Genomic DNA, 12,666 nt, shown 5'->3' with positions numbered 1-12,666 from the left:
CAGTCAACTGATCTGGGTTTAATCCATCATCATTCTTTAGCTCACTCAGCCACTCCAGTTCAGACATGGCCATATGCAAATCAGCCTGACCCGGTGCCTCATGGGAACAGTCCAGCCCGAACTGCCAAGATGGAGAAAGGTACAGAATAGAAAGAGAGGTAAAGATAGTTTCCTGAATGTCCCAGTCTCTTTACCAGGGAGGCTTCTTGTATTTCGAGGTGTCCTTGCCAATTGCTCAATTTTCCCATGCCTTTAAACCATTTCTGGATGTAATGAAACTCATAGGAAAAAAATACAAACTCTAGTCTATCTTGAGCTTACATTTGAAGAGTGTGGAAATCTTTTCCTGTCAAAATCTGGCTTTTCAAAAAAGATGTCTTTTCCACAGCCTTTGACTGGGAGGCAGCCTTGTTCCCCTTTTCCATAGAGGAGCTCTCTTCCCTTGCCGAGCTCCCTTCCTGGTCCACCCCCAGACTCGTTAATGCTTCAAGGCACCACAACTGTAGATAATTACAAGATAGTATAATAATACTGTGTAGAACATAAATAAAACCCAAAAATACATAAAAAACTAATACATTTAACAGCAGAATCCTAAAAGTAACCGGCTAAGATTGAAAGCTTGATGAATCACTCTGTTGCTTTGTAAATAGGATTGTGCTAAAGAAGTCCACTTTCATACATAGCTGGGGAGTTTAAATGTGCTATAAGATGGTTTATTGATAGCTGAAATTCAATCTATTTTCTATTTTCAGGGTTCAAGTCCTGCTGGAGGCTGCTTAATGGCAATGGCCTGCGACTACCGAATCATGGCTGATGATCCAAAATTTAGTATTGGACTCAATGAAACAAAGTTGGGAATTGTGGCACCTTTCTGGTAAAATCCTTATTGTAATCACTTATTTTTTCGAGTTTATCCTTTTTTATTTATTGAGAATTTGTAAAGTGCTATTTGCAGATAGGAACTGCTTCTGACTGTATAGCAGATTCGAAGGGAGGCAAGTGGGAGTTGAGATTGTGCATGATGGGCAGGAAGGTGCATATATTGGGGTGGAGAGACAAATAGTAGAGACTGACTCAATGGGATGTGAGTTTTTAAGGGCTAGGCTGCTGATAAAAAAGAATTCCTTTTGTATTGTTCGGGATTGTTGCGGTTGGCCTCATATCTCAAGGGTAGGAGGAGGTAATCCCACAAAATAGGAGCTTGACTTGACATTGTATCCTCTAAAGCGTTATCTAGAACATGTTGCCACAGAGTAGCGAAACAAAGTTGGCATATTTTAGTTGTATTACCTGTATCTGGAAAGCCAATTCTGCAAGGAGCTAGGGTTGGCCTTGTGCAATGCTTAGTCAGTGAATCAAGCTGTGTCAAATTTGATGTGAGCGTTCATGGTAGACAATTGGTTTTTAAAATGTATCTTGAACGCTTTTGAGGTTTAAGATTGTAGAGTAGCATGGCTGCTCTGTTTTGAACTTGTTGGTTTTGCCTTCTGGTGGCAAGGAAATTTGGAGTGGTAGGTTTCGTTGACTTGTATTGTATTACGGTTTGACCAAGGGCAGTTGTCCAGAGTGAGTTCGGTGAGTTTTCTGGCTAGAATGAGAAGATGGTTACAACTAATCATTTTAAGTTGTTTATTATATATGTATAAATCTCTTAATGGCCTCTGAGAACCAACAGTCAGCAGTTATAAATTGGTCAACAGATATTCAAAGTTGAGTGACGAATCCCATAATGTTGTTATTGGCAGCGAGTGTTCATTGAGTTCATTGTATATGCCTAGCATACAGTTAGCTATGGGAAGTTAAACTTGGCATCCCATTGTTGTTAATCAGTCAAGGATAGATGGTATGAAGTGACTTGCCCAGTTCTCTAGTAGACTTGAGATGTAATAACCACCTAGAGATACACAGTGATCACTCATCTGCTGTTGAAAACTGGTTTCACTTAAGAAACCCGTTTATTGTCAAGATGTCTCTGCACTGGCAAAGGACCACATTTCTATGTTTTTGATTATGTATGTATGTCATAAGCGCAATGAAAAGGCTACCACCAAAAAGTCTGGAAAGTGACATTATTACTTATCTTTAAGACTGACAACAAAGCTAGGTTGGCATGGGACTTGCATTTCATAGAGATTGTTCTTAAACCAGCATTGGTGCTAGATCAGTAAACTTGTTGGTCTACTTTGCAAACATTTTCCTGGTTAAGCAGACCATGTAAACTCATCTTGGGGCAATAGTATATGGTCCTACCACTCCTTATCTTTTGCTTATTTTCCGGTACATTCATCTTATGAATTAACACTGGAGTAATGTGTGTTCTGTATGTTTAACTGTATTGTTTATTTTTGAGCCTGCATTGCTCTGAACTTTTAAATTCAAAATAACCCGTACCAACGTCTGATCCAACACATGGGTCCAAAGCTCATTCCTCATTTGGGTTACTTATCAAACTTAGGAACTTGGATTTTGACGGAACAGGACATGTGGGAAAAAGTGGCTATGTCCTGGCCGCTGGCGAACTCTAAATAAGACCTTTTGAATCTTTGTGAGCCTTTACCTCAGCCAACGTTTGTTCTTTATTTATTCGTTTGTGGTAGCTCTTTATTTGCCGATCACTGCTGTGATCTCCCTCTTGTAGTACAATAAGTGCCCACCAAGGGTAGCAGAATCATCCCCGATTGTTGTGAAGAGGCGCAATTCCTGCATTTTGTAAGGATGGCCCATCCTGTCAAACCCAAAGCAGCCCTATTAAAGGTCTACCTGGGCCACAGTGGTGCATCTGGTCAGCATGGAGATCTGATTATCCGTTAACCTGGTCGATGCATTTCTTAATGACCATAATTATTTTAGATAATCCTAGTAAACCTAAGGATTGTCGGAGTACTAATTGATCCATAGGTCTGGATACTGCACTTTTTCCAAGATTTACCCTCTTAAGTGGCAACATTGAGGTGCCTTATGTGGGTTGCCGAATCACTCATCAGTTAATGGTGAGCTCTAAGGTTTTTATTACCACCCTTTTCAAACTGTTGCCCCACACCAGTTTTGTGTGAGTTCGGTCTGCTTCTTAAATAAAAAACAACAACAAACAATAGAGCTGTAGACGTATTTACTTTGAAAATAAAGTAGCAATTGCGGGATCATTTTTGCTTCATGTAGAGCAATCCCCCCCCATCAACAAGGTCTGTCTTTTGGCTGTAAACCCTGATTAATGGATTTATTGATTCAACATTTTTTTTGTGAACCTGCTGCTCCCTGATGTTGATTTCTGTACTTGGGGTTCTGGGCTTTAACAGTGTACTGTTATGCCGCAAAATGTTATTGTAGCACTGTGGGAAATAACCTTACCTTAGAATGCGAGAGGTTGGTATTTCTTTCTCGGGACTCGATTTCCCATCACCCCGCTAGGGGAATCAGAATCACTGGAGCTGGATTCTCGGCAGGAGGATGACAGCGTCTAGTCTGTGCGTTAGCTGGAGAGTTGGATTACTTTGGTACTTGCTGCGTCGTGCAAGTAGGTAGTCGAACTGCACCGAACCACACCGTGCTTTGCCATAGCAAGTGAAGGTATATTTATACCTTGAAGGTGTTTAGGAATGCCAGTATTGACGTAAAGTAGGGCATATGAACGTCATTAGTGAACCCCTAAGGAATAGATGTTCATGCATAATAAATGAGTTCTTGGAGAAATCAATATCCAAGCAAGGGGAAGTCCCTAACGGCTTAAGAGTCTGATTTTCCAGGAACTCGTTGTGACGTAGATGAACGGCTTGAAGTAGCCATGCCTGTATTTGGGTAGCATGGACTATGCCTATATAAGGACTGGATATCTATGCCTATATACGGGCAATGTGAAATGTACCTTTATAAGTGCATTAATCGGGAAATGCATATGAACTAAATCAACATACAAGACAGTGAGTCCGCAGAAATTGTCTTGACATCCTGTTCTTTCCCCTTTCAAGTGTGCCCCAAGAATTATATATGTGCCAATTCAACATGTCAAGCAGAATTTGACACTGTGTTGTCCAAAACCATGCTCATAGCCACCCCTTTGCACCATCTATTTCAGAGTAGTACTCTCTCCCCATTAAGGTCAGCCTATTGTTTGCTCCTGGGAGACATTTCACGCTTATTCAAGACTAGTTGCTGGCTGCAGAGGTTTAGGTTAATTAGCCTTCTGATAGTTCTGTAGCTTTCTAAAAGTTACTTTCCCTTTAGTAGTTATAAAAAATGTGACAAATATTGAATTGGATTTTTATTAATTAAAAATAGAGGTTTACCTATAGCTTGTCCCTTTCCCGAGATACATTATTAGTTTTTATTATTGCTTCCCATTGATTTGTCTATGGGACGTAACCTTCCCACCTTGAAAATAGCTTTTGGGGGCTAGTCTCAGTAAGGAGGTGCTAACTTTAAATTTCTCTGTGTCTTTTAAATACAATGCATGCAGCTTTGTCTACGAGGCCTGTATCAAGGTTACGTACTAGTATTTAAAAGTAACGTTTTTACCTGTCAAAAGGGTTTATTTTGACAGGTCGAATTTCTGTTTTTACAGTGCTAGAAACCATGTTGCTCTGCGACTGTAGGGGCTATCACAATAGGTGCTGTAGTCCATTAATTGTGTTCAACTTCCACACCATGGGTACACTTTTTACCATTTACTAGCAAGTTTTAGGCAAATTAAATATGCCATTTATGAAAATGCCATTGAACTGGGTGTTCAAGAGGGAGCACAGCCTCTTTACTACTAGTTAGAAGGGGTAAAGTGCACAAAGTTCTAAAGCCAACAAAAATATAGTCATGCAAAAGGCAATACAAACAGGGTGAACATACAGAAAAGTCTGCTTTCCAACACATCCAAAATCTTGACTATATAGATCTAAATGCCAATCCTTGGTCACACCCTCCCTTAAGGTCTGGACAGTACCTTGCACGCCAACAGCACTCCTAGTATGTAACACACATCCTGTATTCAAGAAGGTCTTTCATTGTTTTTCCTAGTGGATTACAATTTTAGGATATTTCATTCCGTCGCTATTGCTTGCTTTCATTCTTTTGCAGATAGCTTAGTGTGGCACGCTAGGCATCCTCCCATTTAATGAAATCCTTCTCCTGATTCCCGTGCTGTAGGGCACAACTATTCTTCCAATCTTTTGCAAGCAATTTTTTGGTCCATAGGCTAGCTAGATTCTTGAATCTACTGGCAAATCTGTTTTTCTAGGGCTTACCCATTAATGCCAAAAGAAGAACAATTGATGGACAGAATGTAGAACAATGTCATACATTCACCACAGTACAGAGATCTGGGCCTAAATCCATCGTTTTTTTGCTCACCATGCCATTCCAGTTTGGACCCAGCCATATGCAAATCAGTCTTGACCCTGCGCCAAATGGGAACAGTCCAGCCCGAACTGCCAGGCCAGGTCCTCCCTTGGGTGAATGTTTTGATTTGTTCTGTATCCTGACAATCAATTGTGTGTCTTTTGTTATCCATTAATGGCAGCATACAGATTTTGGGGTCGTGGACAAGTGGCATCTCTGTCGAAATTTCTGTAAATGATAGGGTATACATCTAATATGAGTCTATTGTGGGATGGGGCATGACAACAAGCATTTTGTGTAACCTGTTTGGTGTCGGATCAGACCTATGCAATATGTTAAAGTGAGTAAGTTGTAATCTGACATTTCTAGGTGGCTTATTTAGATACCACACCATTTTCTCATATTCTCTGTCAGTGCCCTCTGCCCCCCTCCCCTCCCCAATGTACCTCGTCCAGGCCCCTCAGGAATTGCCTTTAGTGACTAAGTGGTTACCGCCCATATACTACCTTGCAGCCGTAACAACAAATATATGATTGCATATGCCTGTGGTGGTGCTTTTATCTGTGTTCCAGCAGATTTTTAACCTCCTCACCAAGTCATGGACGTTCAAGAACTGGCCCTGTAGCAGCCCAGACTCTCATCACAGGCTGTGAAAGGAATGCAGTTGGTCTCCATTTAAGAACAGATTCTGTGCCATCAATCCCACCTTCGATTTACTCTGCTTTTCCTGGCCACTACCGCAAACTCAGGGAGGCACAATTTCTGTAATGCAGAAGTGAATGTGCAACCTCTGTGCCTGTTACGGAGACCACCCTATGCCAACAGTATTTGGCCACCCCGAATAGTCTTCCATTGGCCCCATATTTACTGTGAAGCCCAAAATGTTGCAACAGAATTTCAGTAATACCCTTTACCCCTAGAATGTACCTTACCTCCAGATCATCTGTGCTGGCTGGATACCCTCTGGACTAGGGCCACTATGTAACATCACTTAAAGCTGTGGCCATTCAATCACCCCTCCGCCTTAGATGATTGGAACTTGAGGAGCGAAGTCGTAGGTCTTTTACCTCCCCATGTGAGGCAAATTGACAACCTGTTGACTTTTCCAATTATTCTAATGGGCAAACTCATAGGTAGTGGCGCATAGAAATACAGCTAATGTGACAGTGTCACCAATTTGGCTAGTCCCACTCGACCTAGTGTCAATAGCAAATGCCCCTCTCAGACTCTCACCTACTAACACAACACTGAAGGATCCACCCTTGCCCCAGTCTCTGCTGACCTCCCAAGTCTCTACCCATAAGATATGAGGGTGTCATCCACCTATAATAGGGAGACTATATGTGTACATTGATCATTTTTCAAATCTCTTCACACTCCCAATCCAGCAGTCAGTGGTGCCATTGTCGGAATGAAAAAGAAATGAGATGAGTCAATCTGCCTGGTACACCACCTTGTTCTCATTCTCACCCTTGGAGCTGTGTAAAATAGCTGTGCCCACCTCGTAATTCCTGTTTCAACCCCTGCTCCTCTGAGTGTGAATGAATATTGCCAAGTCAAAGTGTGTAATGTCTTTCTCATATTGACGGATGGCTTTGCTTGCATCTTGGCATTCGAAGGGCCTTGTTTAAAAACATGTAATAGAAGTCTCATAAGCTGCCATGTTCCTCGTTAGAACACATCCTGCCTGGTCTGGATGAGCTAGTGCTAAAGAACTAAGATACCCTGGTCCTTAGGATCATGTACAAGATTTTATATCCTGTATTAAACAGAGATCGGGATGGTATGAGGACTTGCGCTGTGGGTCCCTCCTTGGCCTGGACAATGTTAAAACAATGGCTTCTCCCAAGGGCTGGAGCAATTAAAGGAAAAGTAGTGTACTGTAGGTCTAACACACCTCCCCTGCAGATCTACCACTGCTGACACAACAAGTCATTTCTCAGAAAAGAACGGATTAAGTATTAATTTAGGAAAATCAAAGGTAATGATATTAAATCAAAAAATTAAAAAGTCACACCCACAGTGGTTTCTGCGAGACCAGAAAATGGAAACAGTCAAAGAATATAAATATTTGGACATAATCTTCGACTCCAAAAGGCTCTTTCAAAGAACAAAAAACTGCAATTAAGAACAGAGGGATATCACTGGCCATTGCACTAAAGAGCATTAAGAATAAAATAGCGGGACCAAACCTAATCCCTCTGCTAGACGTTCTACAAGCAAGACTTCCGTCATTGATAACCTATGGTAGCGAATGTATGAGAGGGAGAGATAAATCCATATTAGACAAAGTAGTAGCAAAAACAATGCGAATACTCTTCAGTCTCTCACCGTATACCTCGCCAGCCCAACTAAGGCTTGAGTTCGGCCTACAGAAACAACAAATAGCACGTAAGGGTGATTACGCAAAATGCTGGCACAAAGTAAAAAGTGTTGAGATGGGCACCCTGAATACTTACTTATGGAAGGAGCTGGAAAGAAACAAGGACAGCCTTGCATTGGTCTATCTCCAATCAGCAATAAGCACCCTTGTGCTAAAAGAGCTTTGGGAAGCAAGCTGCAGCCACAAATGCTTTAAACGGCTCGTCAACAAAACTGTGAAGATTCAATCCCTGGAAGAAGACAAAGCAGCATTAACCAGGAGAATTCACGGGTGGTTCGTGATCCAGAGCTACACCAGGCTCCAACCACAGGTCTACCTAGGCACTGGCTTCTCAAGGGCGGCGAAGGAATCCTTTTTGCAGTTGAGGATGGGGGTAATACCATCAAAAGAACATCTTCCCCTGTAGAAACGCTTGGGATCCAACACAAAGTGCAGACTCTGCGAAGATCCAAAGGAGGACGTTTTGCACTGCTACGTAGCTGCAAAGCCCTAGATTTCGAATTAAGGAGACAACTAACACAGCTTTGGAACCAAAGACGTCTGTGAACCCGCCGACAGGCATTGTTGGCGTGCTTTAATGGGGAGGACATTCAATTAGCCTGCAGACTGGTTCGCTTTATGAAATTAGCTAATACTGCGCTAAACCAAGCCGTTAGTCCTTTAACGTGAAAAAACTATGATCCGTGAAAAACTCTTAGATGTAAAGAACTTTCATTTGCAAATGTTTGACACAGTTCCTTTTTCTGGTTTCTGCAAGAACAAAAATCATACACTGACAAAGCCTCACAGGAATCCCTGGTTTTTTAACTCTTTTCTATTTAAGGATAGCGCAAGATTCATTTTTGCACATATTTATTCTTTTTCATATTTATTAACATTGCAAATTTCGAAATGTTTCGTTTCTAACATATTGTAGACTTTGATGCATGGCGGGATGGATTGGCCAATGGATGCTTGCTGTATCCCAGCAGAGGCTGTGGACACTGCAGTGTTTTGAAGCACTAAGAGCTGAATCTGCACACTATACATAAGGGAACATGGAGCTGTGGAATTCCTCTTTATGGTGTCGCCCTCGTGAGACTATCCCATTCCTCAAATGCTGTGATTAACCTCTGTTTTAAAATTGATTATTGTTTCTTCGACGTGCGTTTTCCATCTAAAATACTTCTAAAGATCATGCCCTACATTACATATGATGAACATTGAGCTGCTCTCTGCCTGGTAGATTGATTACAGAGATTTTCTCTGGATAAGGCAAAACATCAGAACACGCTTCAGCTTGTGAAAAACTGTGCCAGTAGGATAGTGATCAACCCTTATAGATCTAGCCATTCTTCAAGCTTCAGTGGCTTCCTATTAAAGAATGTCTGTCAAGGTTTTGTGCTTGGTTTTGTGCTTGGTTCAAAGAGCCTTTATGTGGACATATCCAAGATTTCTGCATAACTTGTATGGTAGGGACCAGGCAGTAACTCTAATTTCCTATTGGCCAACCATTCTGTAGTTTAGGATACCTTAGTTTTGAGGCACATCATTCTCTGGATCTGCGCATACTATGTGGAAAATTCTCCACAATGAATTATGAAAAATTGTCTTAGATTGCCTTAGACTTTCTTCCAGAAAACTATGAAGATTTGGCTTTTCATATCTGTAAGGAGGTTTGCTAAGTTATACCACAGTCTCTGCACCGGTTTGTACCGTCCCAACTCCAAGATCCCTCTTAAGCACAATGCAAAAGCACAAGCTGGAGGTTGGAATGAGTGTATGCGTTTTTCACTTTGCAGATCAGTATTCTGACATTCATTCAGTCTGAATCTGTTAAGGTTTTTCCTCCTACATCTGTCACACTGCAAATTCTGAATTGTAATTATTAGTTTCTTTTCCACCATATACACCAACATCTTATTTCCTATTTCAGGTTTAAGGACACTATGACAAATACGATTGGAAACCGTGAGACTGAGAAAGCCCTTCAGCTTGGGTATATGTACAGCCCTGAAGATGCCCTGAAGGTGGGCTTGGTGGATCAGTTAGTGTCTGAAGACAAGGTGCAGACAGAGGCCTCTACTAAGATGTCTGAGTGGTTAGCCATTCCAGGTAGGATTTGTTTGAAAATTCCACATATGAGTGTGTTTTTAAGCATCTCCTCTGTTGGCTTGTGCTTTGTCCAGAAAGTCCCTCAGCGGGACTGGCCTGTGTGGAAGTACACAACTTGAAAATGTTTGTGAGAGCAAATATAAGAATGAACATTTCCCTGGCAATTTTATTAGACTGTTGTGTGAGTTTTCTGGTGAAGTTTGTCTGCGTTATTGTGACACGTATGTGTGAAGTATATCATGTGTGGTTGTTTGACTGTCATTGGTTGGTAAGAGCTGGAGACTGTTTTTTTTTAGTTTACCCTACTCTGTGTGACAGGAATATTAATGCATGTTTACAGCACAACGTAAGACAACTTAAAGCTCTATGAAGGAAATGTCTTTCATCTTATTCTCTCAATCTTTGATCTCTAAATGATGCAACAATGCTAAAGTAATGAATTCTATTTTACTTGCAATTTAACACACTTGTTCAAATTAAAAGAGCTTACCCATGATTGGAAAAAGTCATCAATTTGAAATGTGAAAGTATGAACTTTTGGGACAGACGTTTTTTCAATGTGCTGATTGTATACAATCCTGGCTGTGGTGATGACTTTTGGAACAGAAGCATGAATTGCCGAGCGGGAAGGGAGTCTGGATTATCATGCACACAGGAGCAGTAAAGGAAACATCTTACTTTGTTTTAATAAAAACAACAAAATTACTATTACAATAAAAATCTGTTAAAATAATGTTTGAGTGATATCTTTAAATCATGCATGCACACAGGATTGAAGTGACAACTAATTGACAAGGTTCGCTGTAGCTAAAGACGTAGCAAGAATCCCCATTTAGGCTGCACATTTTTTCTTTCCATTATCTAGCACAGTGTTTCCCAAACTTTTTTGAATTGTGGCTCCCCCCTTTTTTTTTTTTTTTTTTTTGGTAATCCTCATATACCGTTGTTGGAAGTCTTGATGGGAAACTGGCAGCCTCTATATAGATGGTCATCCTTATCCAGCCCTGATTTTGTTGACCACTAGACAGATAGCAAACCTGATCCCTCAAGTAGCCACTGCTTTCCCAGTTCAACTCCATTTCACACCGTGTTGGCGCCCTGTGTTACTTTGAAGGCACGGGAACCATCAGGGCCCCAGATAAATAATCGGAAAACCAATCACTTATCTTGCCATGAGACTAAGGCCGTCCAGGTCTTATCAAAACTTATAGGGTCACATGCCATATCGGATTTACTTGTAAAGATAATATGTCTTAAACAGCTTGAAAAGGAAGGGGGAATTGGATCCTTCCAGGCTCTACAGATTTAACGCCTTGCCAAAAGCATAACATAGACAACAAATCTCGTACGGAGTTCATTTACATTATAGTCCATGCATAGCCCAGAGAGAATGATTCTGGTATTAAGTTCTAGAGATGCTTGAAGGACTTCTTCTAGAAATTCCTGAATCTGAATTGTGGCTCCCTTGGCCTAATTGGCAGTTGGCCGCGGCTCCCCACCATTTTTTTACCTGTGCGATGAAAGTATTATAATCATATTTGTAACAAAATAAAAATATAGCAGTTGTTTAATAAAAGTTTTAATAATGGATTCAGTGAAATATGCTTAATCAAGTGTACCATGATTAGACAGATCAAAGCATTCCTGCCATCACCTTCTGTGAGTATGACACCTCCGAGCAGTCCAGGCATTTTAGCTAAAAGCTCTCCCTAGCCATGAGTTGTGAGAAATAATCAGCATCATGATGTAAAAAAGGCAAACTACAAGCCCAAGAATGCCCTACTAAAAGCTAGAAAAAAAGAGCAGCTATATGTGTGCCTGTTCAGTCCTTTAAGGAAGCTTGCATAGTTGCAGCCTCTGCTGCATCTTTTTGGTCAGTTAATGAAACTTTAAATTATACTAAAGCCTGCTAAAGCCTCTTCTATTCCCTCATCCTTTTCGTTTCTCTACCTCTTCTTGCTGCCTTTGCTCTTCAACATTTTTTTCACCCCTCTCTCTTCCTTTATGTCCTGCTTTCCTTCTCTCCCCCTTTGATTCTTTCACACTTTGTTTTACCCCGTGCATTCCTTCTTCCACCTGCTGCTTGCCCTTGTTTTCTCAGACTAAAAGTCTTAGTGTCACTTTTTAGATTCCTATGTTTCTCATCCCTCTGCTGCACTCCACTTCACAGAAATAAACACATATGTGGCACAGTCTGAGTTGATTTAACAGCTTCTCCGATGCCCAGGTTGCCGCAGTTTGAGCTGAACTTGCATATCAGCCCTGCGATATCTTGTCCGATGTAAGCGCTAGGCTAGTAGTGTAAGAAACAGGGACGGGTAGTACCAGTTCCAGAAAATGTTTTATACTTATTTAATTTGGGGGGCCTCTAGTGTTGTCAATAACATGGAGAAATATATGGAGGGAACAATGATGAACTGCTTTCACTGAGGCTGAAAGGGAAACAGGTTATTTCAGTTATTACATGCGTGCTGCCTGGCCTTGGCTGAGGGTCAGACTGGGGTCAGGAAATGAATCCTGCTGCAATGCGGCCTATTTCCAAAGCGAATTTGCCCACTGGAATTTCTGGTTTATAAATTCTGGCACAGCGTTTCTACAAGTTCACTCAAAGTGCGGAACAGCAGCCAGCATATAAATACACGGGCTGTGTGAAGTTGTAGCAATATTTGAAATCTTCATCTTGACTCGAGTGAAAATGTCACAAGTCTGTGTTTTCCCCCCTACATAACTCTGGTTCTCCAGGAAGCTTTACTGCGCCATAAATTTCATTCATATGCACCTGTTTGCTTAAGTTGTTATGCGAGGAGCCTACGTGTTCATTAAAATGCACTCCTGTTTTTCGACGAGACTGTGGGCCACAA

At 41.2% G+C, this 12,666-nt stretch overlaps 1 protein-coding gene across 1 annotated transcript in view; it reads left to right on the top strand.

The window, feature by feature from the left end:
- Nucleotides 1-12,666, top strand: part of ECI1 (enoyl-CoA delta isomerase 1) — a 94,144-nt gene that overhangs the window by 71,862 nt on the left and 9,616 nt on the right. Inside the window, exons 5-6 of the mRNA XM_086941378.1 lie at nucleotides 756-877; nucleotides 9,627-9,805. Of these exons, the coding sequence (XP_086797504.1) occupies nucleotides 756-877; nucleotides 9,627-9,805 (301 nt within the window). The remainder of the gene's footprint in view (nucleotides 1-755; nucleotides 878-9,626; nucleotides 9,806-12,666) is intronic.

This window comes from Lissotriton vulgaris, chromosome 10, assembly GCF_964263255.1.
Source record: "Lissotriton vulgaris chromosome 10, aLisVul1.2, whole genome shotgun sequence".
Classification (NCBI taxonomy): domain Eukaryota; kingdom Metazoa; phylum Chordata; class Amphibia; order Caudata; family Salamandridae; genus Lissotriton; species Lissotriton vulgaris.
The sequence above is the reverse complement of the archived record's forward strand: the minus strand, read 5'-3'. Positions and strand labels throughout refer to the sequence as shown.